This window comes from Rousettus aegyptiacus, unplaced genomic scaffold, assembly GCF_014176215.1.
Source record: "Rousettus aegyptiacus isolate mRouAeg1 unplaced genomic scaffold, mRouAeg1.p scaffold_m13_p_1, whole genome shotgun sequence".
NCBI lineage: Eukaryota > Metazoa > Chordata > Mammalia > Chiroptera > Pteropodidae > Rousettus > Rousettus aegyptiacus.
Window position 1 is genome coordinate 176,024,153 of NW_023416284.1, and position 23,093 is coordinate 176,047,245.

General features: G+C 37.1%; 1 protein-coding gene across 1 annotated transcript; it reads right to left on the reverse strand.

Moving 5' to 3' along the window:
* Positions 1-10,981: 10,981 nt before the first annotated feature.
* On the reverse strand, positions 10,982-21,411 carry FBXO5 (F-box protein 5). The gene is made up of 5 exons (XM_016156333.2): positions 21,282-21,411; positions 15,145-15,856; positions 14,015-14,105; positions 12,950-13,132; positions 10,982-11,894 (listed from the first exon to the last, which is right to left on the reverse strand). The coding sequence occupies exons 1-5, from the start codon at positions 21,382-21,384 to the stop codon at positions 11,643-11,645; spliced, it is 1,341 nt and encodes a 446-aa protein (XP_016011819.2). The 5' UTR covers positions 21,385-21,411; the 3' UTR covers positions 10,982-11,642.
* Positions 21,412-23,093: the final 1,682 nt, after the last annotated feature.

The window sequence follows — 23,093 nt, forward strand, 5'->3', positions numbered from 1 at the left end:
AATTCATATTAGATTAGGGCTCCATCCTAACGGCCTTAGTTTTAGTTTAATAACCTCTTTAAAGACATTATTTCTAAATAATGGTTACATTCTGAGGTACTAGGGGTTGAGACTTCAATATATGAATTTTGGGGCAACACAATTCAGCCTATAACAACTCATATAGCTAAACTATCAGATAATATGGCATTTAATATAAAAATCCACTAATAAGTGTGGATTCACTACACTGTGATAAAAGAGACAATTCTCAGGGAAAATACAAAATCCCTGAGACACTATGCACAGAACAACTTAGCACCAAAATATATAAATTAAATATTAACAATATTACAAAAATAAATGAATCTATCTCTAATCAAAACAAGAAGATTTAATACACTTCTATGAAAATTGGTAGATCAAAGAGTCAAAAATGAGTAAGGATTGAGAACTTTTGGATAATACAATTAACAAGCATAGAGATGTCTGTACCCAACAATTAGAAAATGCACATTCTTTGAAAGCAAACATGAAACATTTATAAAATTGGACTACAAAGTCGTCCCCAAAGCAAATCTCAGAAAATCAATATCATATGTACCACCTTTTTGCTGTAGTTTCTATAGTAAAATAAAGTTAAAAATCAAGAGCAAAAAGGTACACCTAAAATTCTATGCATTTAGAAATTTAAGTGTTTTTATAAGTAATTTGTAGGTCCAAAAATAAATAGTAAAGAGAATAATAAAATGTTTAGAATAAAATGACAGCAAAAAAATACATATACACAGGTGACATGCCCAACAATGGTGGTAATTTAGTTCATATTTTAAAAAGAGTTTAATTTTGCAGATGAAAAACATATATGTAGATAATTTAATGAAATACATTTTGTTAGTCATTGCTTTGTTACTGTTATTCCTAGTTTATCATAATTTTTAATAGCACTGGACTATACAGATATAGTTGAATACTAAAAAGAAAAAAGAATCTACCAAGCTAGTCCAGTGTTATTTGTGTTATAATTTTAAAAAGTATTTACAAAGTCAAATATCTATTTATATTATAACGAATTATTATTGTGCCTACAAACTTTAAAATATATAAGAAAATAATACAAATTTTATAACTATTCATATCAAGTGATATTGCATATAAAATAAATTATACATATTGAATATCACTAAAGTGATATCTATAGGTGTACACATGTATTACATATGTACATACATGTATATACATGTATTACTATACAGTATACCAGGCGGAGATGTTTTTACAATATATTTCCATGTAACTGAAATCTATGAATATCACTGCAGATTTCCTTGTCTTTTTGTAAGCAGAAAAGTTTATAACCTAACAAAAGACATCTATAACAGAGAAAGACAGTTGCATAAATTTTAACTCGGCTACTCACCTCCACCTTGGTTTTAAGAACCACATTTTCGTGATTCATTATGTATAGTGTAAGGGAAATACTGACAGTAAATTGACTCCAGGCTATAGCAACCCACAAAGAAAAGGAAATCAAACCTTCATACTTCATCTCACTTCATGGATAATGATCCATGTAAGAAATCATTTTGTAAAATTGGAGAAACATGTCCTAAATTGGCATGATTGAATACAAGTCCCTTTTTAGGGAAAAATAACTAAGTTTGTCATTTTCATTTCTGAATTCATTCACATAGAGTTCCTCCTCCCTCCCCCACTCAAAATATATATTTTGGAGTTTGATGGTGCCTAGCATAAATTTTCTTCCAGTTCCTTGCATTTTGAAACATGCTCAGTAAAAAGTGATTAATTAGTTAACAGAAATCAATCATTTGTTTTCCACAATTACTATATTGACTAGAACAGTGCTTCTCAAACCTTAATGTGCACATAAATCACCTGCAGATCTTATTAAACTGTTGATTCTGATTCAGTGGGTCTGGGCAGAGACTCAGCAAAGGCGTTCAACAAACATACTGAGCATAAACCGTGAACCAACCATTGAACCCTCCAAAAAGTAAATTTAAATGTAAGCAGGCTTTTTAATTTTATATATATATATATATATTTGCTTGTTCCATTTCAGTTATGGAAAACGTGTTGCAAACTGCCTTAGAGCAAATGCAAGCCAGAAATATTTGCAAGAGCTGCTTGAGAGTAATTAAGCAATTCTTTCCTAAATTACTTTTTTGCTAAGCGCCATCTAACTCTCGAGAGAAACAGTCTTCATAAAGTGTTACTGAAAGGAATGTCTTTCATTCTCCCTGTTAACAGTAGAAAAATGCAGGCTGGCAGTTCTGTTATGAAATTCAACCAAAAGTTCATTTTCTTCAACTCTTCATCCTTCTCAGTCTTTTTTCAAGGTAAGAAAATCCCATAGAAAGAAAACAGCTTTTGGATAGGATTTGGGTTTAGATACCACATATTCCGCTTATTTGTGTAATCGTAGGCAACTTACCTCAACTCCTGAAGCCTCCGTTTCCTTGCCAGTAAATATTCATTTAAAACATATGTAGTGAACACCTGCAGTATGCCAAGCACGGTTCTAATACTTGAGAGGGATCAAGAAACAAATGGTCATACACGTGTCCCTCATACATCTGTCAGGTGGAAATAATGCAGGTAAATAGGGCCTGACATAACTGATACTCAGAAGTGGTGAGTAATTAGCTGCACTTAGTAGCTTTCCACTCTGACGCTGTCCAGACAGTGACTCCTAGGTAAGAACTACCATTTTCATAAACTTTCGCAGCAGCTCTCACTTACACAGTACTTTCTATAAGCCAAGCGCTGTCTAAGTGTTTCACGTAATGTGTCTATACTCATTTAATCTCACAACAAGCCTATAAGGCAGACTGTTATTCTCATTTTACAAAAGTGAGAATGTCAATACTTTGGAAATTAAGAAATTCTCCAGGCCACGGAACTGGTAAATAGCAGAGCTGGGATCTGAGTTTGGTATGCCTTCAGAGAGCCTACTCCTAACGAGCGCCTTGCAGTGATGACATTAGAACCATTTTAAACAAGCCCCCCAAATTGGCACGTTGTTAAAAATGTCTGCACCGAACTGTTTTGGATGGGTTTATCGTGCCCTCTAGTGGAAAATCAAAAGAAGGACAGAACGTTAAGTGCAATAGGAAGAGAAAGCGGCAAGTTTACTGACTTCTGTGCTCTTGGAAAGTTTGAAAACAACAGCTGGAAAATCTTTCAGGAATAAGACAGAAGAATACTGAGTAAGACTCTAAATAGTAGACAGGACTAGACCTCTCACACACTGGCTGCACACAGCAAAGTCTCCAGAGGGATAAATATCAGATTGCAATTTTATTAGAAATAATTTTCATTAAAAAATATTTTGCCGGCAGGTCAAAAAAAAAACCATGATGATGAAATGATTGTATACTATCTTCTCTGGAAGGACTTGCTAACAAGAAACATGATATTCCCTTAATTGTAGTGCTAAAATTTTCATGATTTCTGAATTCCTGGGACACACCCTAAGGGCTGCTTCTGTGCACCCGATCCATCATCATCTCCCCAACAGCTGCAGGCATCGTATAAGACCTTATTTCTTTGCTTATCAGCCAACACACTGAAGAAAGTGAAAGCCAAAAGACCTTAAATGCAAGCTGACTGTTACCACTCGACGATTGCACAGCATTTTATATGAAGTCACCAACACTGACGCTTTTTTAAATAAACGGATAAATGAATAACTATGTACTTCTCTAAGTATGAGCTTGGAAGTCATTTGAAGTTTCATTCCATCCATGTTTTAACAAAATTATTCTCTAGTAATGTGACTTTCTCTGCTTATTTACTGGGAAAATAAGTCTTTAAATTCTCAAAAATAAAGAACACAGGCGATAGAAATTTTAACATCTAGATATTTGAGAGCATTAATATATTTGCCATAATAAAAAAAAATTACTACAGCTGTCTTTGTGTTAGATACTGCATTAACACTTTACCCAATCCATCATCATCATTACCTACTCTTTATAAATATAGAAAACTGAAACTCATAGATATTAAAATTTTCCCATGTTAATAGTAAGTGGAAAAGTCAGAATTCCAAATCAGAAATAACTGATGGTAAAATTATTGCTCTTTCCATTTTTTGGACACTATTATCCCACAGATGCTTTGAACAAACACAAGTTCAGGTTTATCCAATATATGACTGTGTAGCCTCTTCTGTTTATGGATAGTTACCTTTTGGATATTGGCAAAAGAGGAAGAATTATGTTAGTGAAATGCAGTCAGCGGATGTTTAACCATCAATGCTTAAAAGAAAGAAAAAGATGGTTTCCTTCTTCCTCACTTTCTGACAATCATCAATTTCTTTTCACTAACTTTGTCCATTCTATAAACCTTTTGAAACCAAATGACAAAATGCAGCTGGACTCTTGTACTCTTCATTCCCATCTATGTCTAATATGTGAAGAGATACTGGACCAATAAATAAGCCTTAATAACCAAAACAAAAAAAAAAGTACTAGCAAAAATATTTTTTACAAACCTCAAATTGCAGGTTCTCTGTGGACCTCACACAGCTCAGGAAGAAAGGAGAAGCTTATTCCTGAGGAACGTGAGTGGAGAACTGTTTGTTTTGAAAGCATCACAGGACGTGCTACCACCAATGTGGAGGCAAAGCCCAAGTTCAGTGGCACCCCATTCACTTCCAAAGAAGTCTCTGAATCCATCTAATTGTTTATTCATTCATTCATTCATTCATTCATTCATTCATTCTACAAATATTTATTAAGCATTTTCTCAGCAATGGGTCTACAAAGACCTGACCTATATTGGTGACAGCCCTTACCTGTCCATCTGGGAATGAGGATGAAGACAGAAGTCAGATGAGGAATGAGTTACTCCCAAACCAGGAGTGGTGAGAATTCTGAAAAAAGCATCTAAGTCTAGAACCTCTAGTTCTTCACTTTTTAGCAAAGACCCTCTCATTTTCTTGTCTAAACTTGACTTATTTGTAGAAAGTGTGGTAGGCCTGGGAGTTAGGTCGTGATATATTTAAGTTATGGGGCCAGAAAAGCATCCTCTGGTACTTATTTCTTGTGTGATCTTAGACTAATATTGTCCAACAGAAATATGATGTGAGGCACATATGTAATTTAAAATTTCTACTTGCCACTCTAAAGTAATAAAGTAATGAAGAAGAAGAAGAAGAAGAAGAAGAAGAAGAAGAAGAAGAAGAAGAAGAAGAAGAAGAAGAAATTAAATATAAAGTAACTTTCATAGAATTTTATTTAACATCAATATGTCATTATTACAACAAAGTAGTCCATATAAAAATTAATGAAACATTGCTTTTCTTTATACCAAGTCTTTGATACCTGGTCTGTATTTTACATTTACAACACATCTCAATTTAGATTTGAATGAGACACATGATAAATGTTCAGTAGCTTCATGTTGTTACTATGCTGGACAGAGCAGGTTTAGGCTTTTAGTGTAAACAATGGATGTAAACACTCCAGATAAGCAAGATTTATGTTTTTGATAGCTGAGACCAACAAGTAAATTGTTTCTATCTACCTATTCTAGCTTAACACTATGCTGTGGACTTAATTCTATAACCTGAAAACAAAAATTAGATGGAAAGCAGCAATATTGTTTGCCCCGTTTTAATATTAAACTTCACATGAATGAACTTAAAAGTATGGTGTTACAAGAGCACCATCTTGTGGTGTTGTGTTGTTTTACAGCATTGAAACAGAATTTAGGGGAAAAAAGGAAACATGGTCAATTAGGGTAAGATTGTAAGTTTAAGAAATTACTTTAGTAGAGGAACTGTGTAAACTGGGCATGACAAACTGGGCAGGACATGGAAACGCTCAACTCTGAGTGCCAAATAACACTCCAACACGAATGAAACTTGGTTGAAGGCAAGCTGACTTCATGCGAGTATACTAATGCAGTATTTGCTTTAGTGAAATGTATGAGGCTGACAGTGAGAACTCTCACAAAAGACGAACCCATGAGAACACACTGAGATTTTTACAGAAACACTAAAATATAATCCCTGTCATCCACAAGTGGCAACAGAACTACTAGGGGCATCAACCTGAATTTTATTCATTAGAATGAAGCCTCAATAGAGTAGCGCTTGCCATTCAAAGGTCACTCAAACTAGTAAGAAATACTAGTTGGTCCCAACACTGTGTTAGGGTAGCCAACAATGACCAGGTGAGGGCCACCCTGCTTACTGTCTTGATCGGAGAAGTCTTGTAAATTAAGCATTTTAGAGACTAGCCCCCAGGTCAGGCCACGTGTGCCTGGGGTCAGTTTAAAGGCCCTGCTGAACATAAGTTATGTATTCTTCCCACACATGAACCATGAAAGAAATCTTTTGAGATAAACTTCATTTAGAGCCAATCCACAAAACATGGGGCCTCTCTGGATGCCGTAAGGCAGAGAAAGGTGTTTTAGGAAACTTTAAGCTAGTACTATGACTCACTCTAAAAACTAATTTTTAAAATACCATCTTATATCACATTAACCACGAAAATACTAACATCTATGCTATTTATTCTCCTTTATATAGCTGACTTAAAACAGTCCATTCTTTGATTATACTAGTCCCAAACCTATTTTAGCCTGAGAATGTCAATTCTTTTTTTAGGGAACATTCTATAGCTGCAAGGCTATACCTATGTCAGTATTGATTATAGGCCAAATAATTACAAGTCTCAGAGTCCTGGGAAAGACCTGATCTTCTTAATGTTAATGTAGCTAATCAAAGGGCATGAGAAACGACTTCTGCTCATCTTTCTCTTGTCTAATGCTCTTAGAAGGATGTGCCCACTTTGTATTAGTTATTTATTACTGCAGGACAAATAATCCCCAAACTAAGAGGCTTAAAACATTTATTATCTCACAGTTTAGAAGGCATCAGGAATTTCGGAGCAGTTTAGTTGGGTGATTCAGGTTGTACATAGAGTGTTGACAGAGACCAAAGTTGTCTAAAGGCTTGGCTAGAGGACTTGCTTTATTAAGACACACAGAATTAGCAGCAGGCCTCAAGTCTCCACGACCTAAGTTCCTTACAATGTGGGCCTCGCTGTTGGCTGCTCACTATTGACTTTTTCCTAGTGACTGATCCAAAAGAGGTAGAAATCAATATGTCTTTTGTAACCTAGTCTCAGCAGTGACATGTCATCAGTTTGCTGTATTGTTAGTCATATAGACCAAACTCGATACAGTGTGGGAGGGGATTACACAAAGGTATAAATCCCAACACAAGAGGTTGGGATCATTGGGGGACATTTTAGAGGCTGGCTAACACAGTCTCCCCTCTGGCCCTCAATAATCCATATCCCTCTCATATGAAAAACACACTTGTCCTCTCCCTAAACTCTGTTATGTCTCATCCAGATTACAAAGAATTAAAACCCTCGTACATTGCTGGTGGGAATGTAAAATAATACTGCTGCTGTGAAAGATTGGCAGATTCTCCCCCCAAAAATTAAACATAGAATTAAACGTAGATTTCAATACTCATCTCTCAATAACAGTACAAGTACATAGAAATCAGTGAGGATATAGATGACATGAAAAATGGTATTAACAAAACTGACCCATAATTGACATTTATAAGGCATTATTACACCAAAAAAGAGCAAAATTTACAGTCTTTTCAAATAGACATGAAACATTTACCTAGATATGTCATATTCTGGGCCATAACATAAATTCAATAAATTTGTACGGATTCTCTAGCCAAATTAAGCATCTGCTATGACTACAATGAAATTAGAAATCAATAATAGAAAGATATCAGAAAAACATCTAAAATATTGGGAAACTAAATAACATACTTATAAATGATCTATGAGTCAAAGAGATCAAAAATAAAATTATAAGGTATTTAAAAATCAATGAAAATATCAGAATTTATGGTTTGTTGCTAAAACAGAACTTGGAGGAAAACTTACATCACTAAACACCTATACTAGAAACGATTATATCAACAACCTTGGCTTCCACCTTAAGAATTAAGAAAAAGAGGAAAGAAATTAAACCCAAAGAGAAGTAAACAATTTTAAAAAATAAGGAAAAAATAGGAATAAGTCATGAGATCAAAAACATTATTTGAAAAGATCACTCTAAGTGATAAACCTCTCATCAGACTGATCAGTAAAAGAATGAGAAGACTTAATTCACCAATATCAGGAACAAGATAAATGGCATCAGTGCGGATTCTACAAATATTAAAAGGATAACATGTGATCAATTTATTCCAATAAATTCAGGAAATTAGATTAGTGGGAAAATGTCTTTAAAAACATAAACTACTAAAGCTCACCCAAGAAGGAATGGATAACCTGCATAGCACTATATCTATGGACAAAACTATTTTAAAGAGCTCCCCAACACACACACACACACACACACACACACACACACACACACACACACACACACAGATAGCTTCCTTGGAAAATTCTAGCAAACACTAAAGGAAGAACCAATTCTACACAAATATCCAAAAAATTGAAAAGTAGAGCCTGTGTCCCAAAGACATTGTAGGAAATCTACAGATTGATATCCCTCATGAATATAAATACAAAAATTCTTAATATATAGCAAATTCATTCCAACAATATATAAAAAGGATAATACACCATGACCCCGTGATATTAACTCAAAGAATACATGGCTGCTTTAACATTTGAAAATCAATCAATGAAATTCATATTTTAAGAAAAACTCAAAAATAACCATATCACATCAATAGATGGAGGGGAAAAATGACAAAACCCAATACCCATTCCTGATTTTAAAAAACTTTCAAAAAACTAGGAATAGAAAGGAACTTCAGCTGGAATCTACCACTAACATCATTCTGAGTGCTTTTCCCCTAACATCTGGAACGAGGCATGTCTCCTTTCAACTGGAGGTTTTAGCCAGTGTTATATGGCAAAGGGAAAAAAGCACATAGACTGTAATTTAAAAAATAAAACTTTTCTGAGGACAAGATCATGTACATAGAAAATCTGATAGGCTCTTAATTATAATTAAATGAGTTTAGCAAAGTTGCACAAGATCAATAAACTGTATTTCAATATATTAATAAATAATTGAAAACCATAATCAACAGTATCATTTACAATAACATTAAAATATAAAACACTCAGCGATAAATCTAACACAAGATGTGCAGGACACATACTATTAAAAGATAAAACGCTGCTAAGAGAAAATTTAAGACATATAAATAAATGGAAGAACAACTATGTTCATGGATTGGGAAACTCATTGGTGTTGGCTATTATCCCTCAATCTAACCCAGTAGATTGATTCATTGCATTCCTGAACAAAATCCCATTATGTATTTTTGTAGAAATTGACAATGAAATGTACAGGAACTAAGATAGACAAAACTTAGAATAAATTATTTAAAGAAACAAAAAAAATAAAGGGCTGTCACTACCTGATTTTAAGACATTATAGAGCTAGCCATCCTGACAAGTGTGGTTTTGGAATTTGAGAGACAGATTAAACAGAAGAGTCCTGAAATACTTCCTCATATTTATGTAATACTAAATTTTGACCAAGATGCAAAAGCATTAAAGAATAGTCTTGTGAAGAAATGGTGCTTGAACAGTGGATATTCGTTTTGATCCAGACCTCCCACTGTATTTTAAGTGCAAATAGATCATTTACCTAAGTGTGAAATTGAGAACTACAAAACTCCTAGAAGAAAACATAGGGTAAGATATATGCTCTCAGGCTAGGCAGATTTCTTAGATAACAAACACCAAAACATGATCCATAAAAGACAAATAACTGAGTTTGGACTTCATCAAAAATAAGGACTTTCCCAAAGACACCACTGAGAAATTAAGACATCCTAAGAAAGCATTTGTATCCAGAATGTATACTTTCCATTATCAATAAAACATAATAAAAAAAAATCAAGTCATTTGAATAGCCATTTAACCAAAGAAAATGATGTATGAATGGCAAATATGAAGATGCTAAACATCATTAAGTCATTAGGAAGACGTAAATTAAAATACTATTATTACACTTTTTACCCACAATAAAAACATACCACTTACAAAGACTTGTACATAAATGTTAACAGCATATTCCCAATAGCAAAAAACTGGGAAAAGCCAAATGTCCATCAACAGGTGACTATATAAACTGGCTTGTCAACAGTACACTTAGTAACAAAAAAGGAAGTACTGGTGCAAATAAAATGGATGAATTTCAAAATGTTCAGCAAAAGCAGATTATACACTTTACAATCCCATTTATACACATTTCTTAGAAAAGAGAAGCTAATCTATAGTGACAGCAAGACCAGTGACTGCCTGGGGAGCGGGCAGAAGGGATCACAGACAGGAAAAACTTGCAGGATCATGGTTATGTTCATTACCTTGCGAAGGATTCACGCTTGTATACTTCAAAATGTCAAATTACACATTTTAACATCATTTTGCCAATCTTGCCCCAATAACGCTGCTTAAAAAGTCAGTTTTATTGGTATTACTCTAGTAGATAAGACATACCCATAAACCCATTTGAGATATACCTCAGTCTTCTGCTGAGATGAAGGGCAAAGCTCTTAAACTTCTCAGAGGGTCTATTGATTGAGGATCTGTGAGGTCCACACCTTAGATCTTCAGGCTGTTATCTTAATATTTTGTTCTACATATTTTTAGGTATGATTTTTATATTTTGTGGCAACTGAACCTAGTTTAACTGGTTTAGTGATAAGATCAATTAATATATCAGTATTTCTCAAAATGTTATGTTTTCTTATATTAAATCATCTTGAAATGCTTATTTCAAGACCTTACTCCGCAATTACAATATTATGAGTGGGAAGAAAATTGAGATCAGAGTATGTCAATCAAACAAGCTCTCCAGATGAGTAGATGTACAAGATACACTCAGTGCCTCCACACACACAAACACAGTCTCCTACAATTTCCTAATCCAGCTGTTTCTAGGATTAAAATGTCCATCAAAATAAAAGGTTCACATTATTTATTAAGCTTGTAATAATTTTATTCATAACAAAATTTATTTTTACATATATATACAAGTCATATTTACTTTTAGACACATAAAATACAGATATATTTACATATGTATAAAAATATTAAAACAGACTTTACACATCAGAAAAACAAGCAAGATTTCACAAAGGATATTTGGAAACACACACTGAAAACAAGGTCAAGAACGAAAGGCGACAAAACATTTAAATTAAGACTCCAGTTGATATTTCAATAGATATTAATTTGTTGAGGCAAGTAAAATGTCTCAAATGCTAACAGATGGTAAACAATTTATATTTAGGATTGTCTAGGTAAAATTACATGGCCTTCCTTTACCATAAAATGGAAAACAATTTTATTTTACCTCTGAATCAAGTATCAGATGAAGTTTTCCTTTTTTCTTAAAATATTTAAATTTTCTGATTTACACTGAGAATTTTGAACTTTTTCACATTAAATCATAAAATATCTTAAGAGGTTGTGCATCCTCTACTTACCAGTGGGAAAAACGCATCTAGTACATTGATTTTCATGTAAAATTGAATTAACAATACATTCCTATTTTTCAAATTAAAACATAACTTTTTCTGACTAACCTTCATGATCGGTTATAATAGATTTAATAAGAGATCACAATCGTCGTAAATTCTTCTTGCTTTTCTTAGTACCAGGCAAAGGACCCATTTTATAACTGGCTTTTAGGGGCTTGCCATTCGAGCAGTCTTTGCTGGTATGATAATTACACAGACACCGTGTACAATAATCAAACCCACAGCCTTCTCGTTTGCAGGTTGCCCGCTGTAAATAGCCATCATATTTAGCAGGTGAATTACAGCGAATACAGGCTTTCAGGCTTTCATTCTTTTTCAAAGTCTTGGCAACCTAGAAGGAAGGAAATCCATTAACAAATTTCAGGAAGTGCTGAACGTAATTTAGTTAGGAAAAACAAGAGTGGCACCATGGCACCTTCTCCAATATGTGCACAAAGCACCATGTCACACGTAAGCCAACTGGCTCCCTTCAGGAGCTTACTATTTGTACGATGGGTGAGAGATTACACCACTTATCAACTGGTCCGGTCGCAATGTCTTAACACTGCTTTTATATACATTCCCCTTTACTTTTGAACTACTCACACATCAATGCCTAACTTAAATGGTCACCTTTTCTGTGCAGTCTTTCTAGTGCCATGCTAGAACTGGCTGCTGTTTTACCTCTAGTTTCATCTTTTTTTTTTTTTTTAAAGCACCTGCCACATTACATGGCATTTTTAAATGTAAGCCATCTTCCATTCTAGATGAAGGTTATAAAGGCTGCCATGTTTTCTTATCTATGCAGTACCCGATAAGCTGGCAGATGCTCAATAAATGCTTTTTGAACAAACTTACATGTTGTATTAGTCTTAGTCATTACATTAATAAATAATTCAGAGCAAACTAAATGTTAATATACATTGTTTATATTTATTGACCAACATGAGGCAATCAGCACTTTGTCATAACATGCACTCTTAAACAAGGTTATGGTTTTTAAATTAAGCTTGCAAAATTATCCACCTGTGAGTAGAACTTGTAATACACATTACCCAAAGATCTGAAGGTAGAATAGGAAGTCTTAAATTTTAAAATCAAGGTTTTTCATTATTTTCTTAATGTTTCCAAATTAGACTTCGACATCACTGAACTGTCATAATGCCAAGTGGTATCTATAATTTTCATCATAAAGACATCTCTGTACTTTCTCAATTTATCAGTTGAGTTATAAATGGTTTCTTAATTTCCAACCTTTCTGAGAGAAGAGGCAAAAGATAAGGTCTCCATTAACAATTCCCTAAGAGTTCTAATTATGCTGATTAAAGCTAAAGCCCTCCATTTCTTACTCTAAATCCTTTTAAGAAGGGCCCCATGCTTCTAATTTATTGATAAACAAAAAGTTACCTCCGAGAATTCATTGTGCCGACTATAGGTAGAACCTTCCTGATCACCTGGATTGGATAATTTGGTTCGAGCATCTTTTCTGGGAGGAGGCTGAGCTGCTGCTTTTTGAACAGAAGACAGTGCGGTTCTGACCATAACATTTTCTCTGGTCGAAGCATGTGGTGAGAACTTTATGTTCTTCTCCTAAAAGAAATGTTTTAATAGGACTTTAAAATATTCTCCCATATTCTCAAATGTCAGGCATTTTATTATGTCTATGTATGTAAAAAAGGGCAAAGGCGAATGTAAAGGATTCATCCCTATATCCAATTACCTACATACACATTTAAATGCAGCCACACAAAACTATTCACATACATATGTAAAGCCTAACTGAGTTATTGACAGGAATTATAAACCGGAAATTGTGACTCACTTTATATGCTTAGTCTATATCACATTTACCACATGATTTATAAAGTACCAACAGAAAAAAGTTCATTCCTCCTACCACCAGTAGATGGCAACAGTCCTGTTTAAGTGTCACCTCAATGTCATGAATAGATTCAAAACAACCCTTTAGATTAGAAAATTTTCAAGAAATTAAACTTAGAGAAATAAAGCAATTCTCTAAAAGTAGCAGCACCAAAATTTGGACCAAAGTCTGCCAACTCCCAGGCCTAAAATTTAAAAAACATATCGATCTTGAAGCAGTTTTGAAAGTAAATGAATTCCCTTGTATATTAAGAATCTTCAATGTTATAATTTACTGTTTATCTGGGTGACTGAAAAAATGCACACAAATGGCAACAAATTAGCTGTATGATCAACTCACACTATCAGAACTAATTTTCACGTTTTTACTTTTGGAAATTCCATTGCTAAGAATAAATGACTGATGTGGGATTCCTTTCCCTTGATCTTTGAATTTCCATAATGAGTTCCGGTAAAATGCTGGAATGGTTTTTGAATGTAGAGGATTTCCAGATTACCTGTTACCAATTTTCCCCTCCTATTTCTGAAGGTAAAGAGGGCACTAGACCAACTACTATAATTTAAAAAAAAAACATCAACTGCAAGACTTACAGTAACTCTTCGTATTGCTTCATTGTATAACTGCAATGCCCTTTTATCGTCTTCTAGAATCTTCTTCCAAGTTGTGCTCACTTTAGACACACTAGAAAAATAAATTAATAAATAAATTAATTAATAAATAAATTAATGGAAATAACTAAAGCATCACAAAGATCTAAGATAAATATATTACAGAAACATTAATAGTGCAAAAAAGAAATTTCTATTAGTAGTGCTTCTCGAACATGGCTATTTATTAGAAGTGCCTAGGACACTTCAGATTTAAAGATGTCTCATGCCTAGTTATTTGGATTTAACTGGTCTAAAATGGGGTCCAGGGTTCTGTATTTAAAAGATCCCATCAATTCTAAGTGGATCCAAGCTTAAGACTCACATATTTGTACTGCATTTTTTCATAATATTTGCAAACATCAAGTAAGTAGCCACCACTGTGTATAAGGCACCATGCTGACTTTTTGGTAAATAATGCAGACAAATTTCAAAGTGCTCTAGGACACATTGCTATTAGTAGAAGTCAACTTAAAAAATCCTTTTTGTGAACAGAAAAAGTAGAAACTGTGATGTTGACTTGCATTCAAGCTATCCAACAATAAAAATCACACTTATTCCTGTTTTGCTTTAACTACATAGTTCATAAAGACCAGTGTAAAGTAACGCGGGGAGTACCTCTAAAACTTTTTTCAAAAAGCAAAAAATGATCCCAGTTGAGGGTCATTGTCTATAAAATCATTTTAATTCTCATAATTACCTCAATCTAAATTCTAACTGGTTTTCTTTGGTAGAATGAGGTTAGTTAGTATTAGATTTCTAAGAAATAGTTACAATCAGACCCATTCGTAGATTGCCATATTTTCCTTACTGTCATATCTAGGAGTGCCCTACATTAAAAAACCTAAAAAATAACAGAAATTATATATTCAAGTGTGACAAAAGTCACCATGTCTATTGGACCTGTATACTAGAACTAGATGTTGTTTACAGTTAAGTTAGCAATCAGGTAAAAGTCAATTAAACTATGCAGAAAAGACTACCCTACTGTTTTTCATGAGCTGGTGGTGTTGAGCCACTTAATGAACACATTCAGTGTAACATACTAATACACTCAAAGCAACGATACTTACTTGATTAAGTCCATATCACTGAGCTGTGTTAAAATATTTGCTAAGAGATGTCTGAGTCCCCGTCCAAAGAGTTCACTAAGAACATCTACACATTCTAGGCCCATTTTCCTGCCAATTATATTCTGTAGTCCAAAATTTACATTATACTTCTTCAGCTTCTCCCAGTCTATTTTAAAATTCCGTTTGGGATTCTTTTTTAATGTTGAACAAACCACTTTTGCAAAATGAAGAGCTGGCAGCAAGTTTTTATTGGGATATTGGTCTGGGCTTTGTGTTTGTAGCAGGCAAGACTGTGGACTGTCACTGGAATTTTCCTCCAGGGGAAAGCTAGCTTCTTCATGTTCATTGATGCTACTTTGTTGGGAAAATGAAGAATAGCCACTGTCTTCATAAGGTCCATTTGTGTCTAGTTCTTCTGTTTCATCTGAACTACTAAGTGTGGGTTGCACATGCTGATTTTCCTTATTATGCAAGGGCTTGCTCTCAGTTTCAAGTTCTACAATCCTGGGGCTCCCAATCGGTGACCCAATATCCGATAAGCTTTCGTAGTCTTTAATGCAATCTTTATAAGAGCCTTTCAAACATGCAGAAGTATAGGAACCTAGCCTTTCACTGTCATCGGGTTTTACCAGTTTAAGTCCAGAATGAACACAATTATAGTTAAAGTCACACTTCATTTTGATAGAAAGAGTAGAACTTTCTTCTTTGCGACCTACAAAAAGAACAAAACACATTTACTTCTGAATAGCAAAATTTCCACATATCCTTACATCTTAAATTGGGATTTACGAAGATTTAATTTGTATTCTCTCAGAATTGTGTATTGCCTATGTAACTATGAAACTATTGAAGTTTAATTACTGAGAGTTGACAACATGAGGAAATATTACTTAAATCTTATGTGTGTGTATGTGTGTGTATACATATGTATATCTTATTCTTGAAAGAGTACTTCAGAACATATTGCTTTTTGATCTGTAAAACAATGACATTTGACTTTTAGAGACTATACTGATTAAAACATAGTGGAAAGGCAATATTTAATAAAAACCTGGGCTTATGAAACTCCTGAGGCCTCAAGAGTGGGGTATCAGGTTAGAGGATCCCTATAATAATCAAATACTTCTAGAATCGGTGTTTGTACCCTGGACTTGAAATGGTATTATAGTCCGCTTTGACTTAAGCATAACTCAAACCACTGATAGTAAATATGGTTAAGACCAACGGGGGAGGGGAATGTGTAAGGGCCACAATAATTTTATCCATAAAGTTTACTTGAACTCAGAGCTCTCATCTCCAAGTTTCATTCTGACTGATGCTCTGGGTGACAGACAGGCTGACGTATTTAAAGTGCTGGTTACCCAACTGGATAGTAAACTCGAGCACTGAAACATCTCCCCATATCTTGCATAGTATGTGCTAGAAACTCTGCTATCGTTACTGACAAAGATTCCTCATGATTAACGGAAGAACGAGAAAAAGATTTGGAAAATAATTACGACGCTCTGATCAGTACAAGACCAGATGTAAGAATGGGAGGGTGGTAGGGCAGTGAGTGTTAATTCCTGTCCGGTTGCAATTGTTTCTGGATGTTATTCATTGGAATTCATAGACACTGATGCAAATTTAAACTTCAAAAAAGCCAAAGGCTTGTTTAGGGTTGCGTCACCACTCCCGCAGCTTTAGAAACTGGTTAAAATATCTTTAAAACAGGTTTTCTCAATCTCTGGACTACTGACATTTTAGACTGGAGGATTCATTGTTGTTGGCACCATCCTGTGCGCCATAGGATGTTCAGCAGCCTTTATTCGCCTGATGCCATTAGCAGCCCCTGTCCCCCACGCAGGACAATAAAAAATGTCTCTAGCCACCAGTTACTGCCAAATATTAGCAGTGGGGGGAAGGCAGTGGCAGCAGAATCTCCCACATTAGTCAGGTGAGAACCACTGCCTTCAAGAATGATTAGGATTTTGTCAGGCAGTAGAGGCTGGGAAGGACATTCACTGAAGGATAGTGTAAGCAAAAGCACTACTCTGGGAAGGAAAATAATGGGTTGAGAAAAACTACTTAGCATTATTGAAGGCAGTATGTGAACAATATGTGCTTCAAATGTACTCCCCACTTACTCTCCCCCCTGCAAGCGAAGCCAGTCATAGGTAGCTAACAATTTATCCTATAATGAGTATATGTACCAGTTAGTGTGTTTAGTCTGTACTAAATATTGGTAATCTTTTCATATTAATTTTACCATTTTTATTTAGAGCAAAATCTTTAAGTCTAAATACTAAAGGACACCTTGGTAGAAAGTAACCTAGTAGAGACCCTCTTTAGATCCCCAGTCATTAACATGGTGAGAGAGAAAGTATGTGCTTCAGAACCCCATTTGAACTAACCCTAAAATTTAAGTTTAACCTAAGAGTTTGGGACGTAAAAAGCAAGTAAAGAATATACAAATTCTAATCCTCTGATTAACCCTGACTTAAACAAATTATTCCGAGTGGTTCCCTTCCACTCAGACACACCTGTCCATTGTTTAGCTGCCTAAAGAGGCCTGAAACTGTACTTCTGAAACTCTTCACAAAGGCACTCTTCTGCTCATCTTTAGAACCCAGTTACTGGGAGACTATCCTACAGAACCCCTTTCATTCAATTTCACTTGAATGTGGGCAGTTCTTCAAACTTAAAACTAATAATGATTCCAATAGCTAATAATTTAGAAGTTTATGATTTCCAACTTGGTTCCAAACACTTGGTTTTCATAACCTTTTGAGGAGATGGAGAGGTATTAACTTATTTTTATAAATGAGGGCATGAAACTCAGCTAAGTAACTTGCCCAAGGTTTTACTGGTAGTTAAGAGATGGATTACTCTTCTTGAATGTAAATTAAGTATTCTTTCTAATATGTCATCTGAGAAGTGAGATAAAAGTACATACATACATACATACATACATACATATATGTAAAATACAGAAGTGTAGACACATGAACTTTGGTTTAAAATCCAATACTACATTATTTACGTTGTTGCTCAAATTGTTCCAGCTTTGCCACTGTTAAGTTCATGTGCATTTGACATACATCCATTGTTTTGCTTCTGGAGCATTCCTTACTTTCTGGCACTGTAAGATGCTCCAGGATCATCTTGTATTTCCCCTGTTCCAGCCCTAGAATCGGTTATCTTTCCAAAGAACTCTGGTTCCTTTTATTGGTCCCAAAATTTGGATGCTGGTTATAGATTTAGTTTTAAAATGTGAAACAATGCACATTTTTAAATCTCCATAAAAATGCTGCAAAAAATATCACTTTTATACAAAAGGAAGCTGAAATCGGACAGTAAAAGACTAATTTCAGGTCTTTCAACTAGCTTAATGCATTCCAGTGATCAAGCCAAGTATTTGAGAAATATATGTTTTATATATTTGATCTGAAAGGGGAAAAAATATTATGTGGTTTCATGACCTCTCAAATCAGACCAATGGGGATTCAGAATCTAGTTCTGCCGCTTCATTCATTTATTCAATGCCTATTTGGTGATGGTGTAGAGAGGAAGAAATTAGGGATGATCTTTGTTGGAGGTGACAATCTGAAATCTGAAAGCCTTGTGAAGACTTGATGGGGAAGTTCCAGACAGAGGGACACCGGAAGCAAGGACAAATGTTGAGGAAGAGAAACTCCTAAAACCCGCAAATTAGCGAGCTAGAAGGAGAATGATTGAAAAATAAGGTTGGAGAGGCAGAATGGTCTATAAGATTTTTAGGGTAGGATAGATCTTATTGTGTAATGAAGAGCCTTTGAAGGGTTCTGAGTACTGGTATTTGGTTTACACTTTAAAATAAAAATCATTGGTAGCTGTGGAAAATGGATTCTAGGAAAGTACAAGTGGAAGCAGGGAGGCTAGTTAGTTAGAAGTGAGTATCACAAAAGTCCAATGAGTTGGGTACTTGAGATTTGATGACCATAGCAGAAACAAAGATAATTGAATAGATGTGAGATCTACTTAGGAAGGTAAAGTAAAAGTCAACAGAGCTTGCTGATGTATTGGATGTGGGTGATGAAAGTAAGTGGAGTAAAAAATACCCCGGGGGTTTAAGTTTTGAGCATCTAAGGAATAAAGGGGTCATTTGCTGAATTGAGGAAAAGTGAGAGAGTTACCTCTTTCATCTATAAAATGGGGGTGAGAAAATAAAACTGGACTAAACTCATGGCAGAGTCCCTGGAGCATATGGCCTCATCGATAGAATCTAGAGTATTTTCTCCACATTATTCATAAGCAAAACCCCTTCATATTCCTTACACTGTATATCATGAACATTTTAAAAGCAGCAAAATATACTCCAGGCAGATATATGCATTTCAGATCATATACATTTCTTAGGAATCAGATCCAACTTCAAATGAAAATCCTTGTTCAGTCTTTTGACTAACTTTGTGACCTAGAACATTCACTTTAATTTTCTCTAAAATGCTGATATTAATAATTACTTTATAAAGTTGGTAGATTCAACATACTGTGCTTTTCAAACCTTACAGTCCAATCATGAAAGAGCTATTATAGTTAACCGTACAAAATGTAACCTATTTAACATTTGAATATAGACCTGATACTCCATATGAGTTAAATAGACTACAATGCTTAAAAATCCTTACAGCTATTCCAATGTTATTAAGTTCTATAATCTCTAATACCTCAAGAGAACCACCATGTGCCAACATTAAGCATTTGGCTATTTCTTTAACAATTTAAAAGAACATGAAGGCTTGCCGCCATAAACTACAAATCAGCCATAATCCCTAAGAGGAAAACAAAATTTTTTAAGCATTTCAAAAATATTCGAATGCAATAAATTTTTAAATTTCATTTTCTCAACTCTGTAAACAGCAAAAAAAAAAAAATCAAGATTTCAAATATTCTCTTGAGAGGCAAAGTCATAAAGAGACAATTGAAATTAAACAATCAAAAGACCCCTTCTTAGAGCCATCAAGCTTCAGAATTTCACAGGGAGACTTATGATCCAGGATATTCTAGAAATAGATAAAACCTGTTAAAATTAAGTGCTTTTTCCTCCAGTCTTCTAGAGTCTTTTCTAAAGAAATAGATGTCTTCCAGAGACTACCAAACATTACAATACCAAATTGCTCATTTTTAAAATTTTGGTAATTTCTGAGTTATAATAAATGCATTTAGACCCCTTAGACACAACGACAAAGAGGATAAAAATAAACGTTTATTTGAGTGCCTTTCACTCTATCCAAGTTTGGAATAAAAAACTAGTGTTTTAGAAACACAGGCAAAAAGAATAACCAATTCTTCAATTCCCACAAAATCAGCTCCTAAATACAGCCACATTCACGGTTCTGTACTAAAAACTGCATTTTCCCTCCCTCTGATTCCAGGCCTTGAGACTGAAATACTGGATAAAGGGCAAAAAGGAGAACTGAACGTTTTTGTTTGGAGGTCCCAACAGACACTGGTCCGATGAGGGGGGTCCCTCCATTTGGCGGGAGTGGGTGGGGGGAAGACCCTGGAAATCCTGTGGGGTCGGAAGGGTGGCCCCTCAGGGCGCGGGCCTTGCGGAGGAGGCGGGAGATAAGAGCGAGCCTGATCTCCCGCGCCCGCCAGCAAGAGTGAGCTGGCGAAAAACCGGGGAAACTGACTTCAGATCTGAGGGTGCGGGACAGATATGGAAAAGGGGTGCAGAGAGTAGGGGTTAGGCACCTGGCCGGGCCCTGGGGGCCGCCGGCTAGTGAGCCCTGCAGAGTCGGAGCCCCAGGGTGGGGTGGGGGAGGGGAGGGGCATTTGGCGCCCATTCCAGGCGAGTAGGGAGAGGTTGGTCTTCCAAAAGGCGCCCTAGGAGGCCTCAGCCCGCACACCTCCAGCGGAGCAGGCGTCCAGGTTCGGCGTGGCAGGCAGGACCCCGGCCCGCCATCCCGCCTCAGCACATCTGGCTTCCCGTCCCAGAACCCCAGCCTCTTTCTCCCGGTGCCAGAAACCGCCGCCGGTGCCCGCCCGCGGCCCAGAATAGAGCTGCACGCCCGAACTCGGGAGGGTGTCGGGTTCGTGTCGCAGGCCCCCCATCCCTCACTGGCACCCCTCCGGGAACCCGCGCGCCCCTCGCGCCCTCTCCTCTCACTCACTGTGCGGGTGATGAGGGCGCCCGGCGGCTGTCACGGTGCTGGAGCTGCAGCGGCAGGAGCTGGATGGGGAGCGTGGGGAGCAGCTGCAGGGGCGCTGGCTCATGCCAGTACAAGTGGGGTCCTCCCCAGGTGATGGGGCAGCTACCGCAAGAAGATGCTGGACACCCGCTTCACAGAGCTCTCTCCCCTAAAAGGCGCCAGCTGGTACTTTTAAAATCTTTGAATTTCGTGCTCAAACCGCACGGCCCAATGGGGGCACGCCGCTCGCACACGCGCTCCAATGGGAAGGCGGTGGGAGGAGAGGCCCTCACCCAAGCCCAATTGGAGGCTGCCGAGGCGGGGCCGGCCGCGAGGCCCAGCCTCCTTCCTCCCACCCCGGCGGCGCGTCCGGAAGGATGCTGCGGTCGGGGGCGGGGCCTCGGAGCGCGACCGAGGCTGCGGCCGGGCCGCACGTGGAGGGGGCCTACCACGCATGCGCCCGCCCGCCACGCTGCCATCCGCTGTGGGAACCGGCCTCCTGCAAGTCCTGACTTCATCCCGAAGGCAGCTCCGGCTTCCGTCTGAAGATCTCCGATGGGCACAAAGGGTAGCTGACTTTCTCCGATCGTCTCATAGCGTGAGATTGGTGAGCGGCGACTCCGGTCGTCCGGGAATGCGGACTTTCCGGAAGACGAACCCTCCCCCCAGCCCAGCATAGCCCGCCTCTCTAGGATTTAGGCGCGCTCCTCTCTACCTCCCGGTTTCGCCCCTCCCCTGCCCAGTGCTTTTGCGCAGGCGCTTTTGGCGGCCCGTGGCTGCAGAGTTGGCGGGTTGGCGCTTGCGCCCTGGGGTACCCCGCGGTTCTCTGAGGGAGGGGACAGGAGCTGGGCGCGGTGGGTGGATCTGCCTTCATCCTCGCGCGCTTAGCAGGTCTCGTCGATGCGGTGGCGGGAGACCTGGAGCCGCGACTTCCCAGGTCCTTCCGGTTGGGGTGAAGGTGGGACATCTTTCTTGTAAGCTTATTTGTTAGTTAATTCCAACCACAGTTCTGCCACCTTTGCCTTGTATGGGCCTTAAGCTTATTAAATTTTTATCTCCCCTGTCCTGGTTGTGCGTTTCTTTCCTTCAAGGGTCAGGTGCAAGAGACAGTAATCCCGCTCCAAAATAAATAAAACTCCCTACTTGGGGAGTTTTCATTCCCCACACACTGGGGCTGGCGGCCTTTGGCCAAGGGATTGATTTCCTAGTAGTGGAAGAATAGGTGGAAGTATCAGTTGTTAAAGGCTTCGATGACACATTGCACCGTATTAGTTAGTCGCGGTGAGCTTTTCACTTTTTGAATGTGCACCTGAGTGGCGACAGTGCATTCCGTGGACTCGGCTTTTAGTCATAGCTCAGTGACGCTACAGCGTCTAAATTCCAAAAGTCTGAATCCTTGTGTTTCGCAGTTTTACTTTTTAAATTTTATTTTTGCTTTTCTGCAGCCTCAGGGAGAGTTGAAACTTGCCTATGGTAATTGCTCAGTTAAATTAGTGGCAGGTCCGGGGGTGAGGCAGGGCCTGGATCGGGATGAGCCTTGCAAGTGCTGCGTGGATCCCATGTTTATGTTAAACGTTTATGATTAGTTTACTTTTTTGCATTAATTTTGGTCTTTTAGAACGTTGCATTAAATTAGTAATTTTCTTGATTTCTGAAACTTTGAGCATCCCTTTAAATTTTGCACTTTAGTCAAGTGCCTCACCTTACTTATCCTGGCCCTGATGCAAGCTCTGATGCAGGTCCTGGAGATACAGGGTTGAAAAGACTAAAGTTCTGTCCTTCAGGGAACTTACA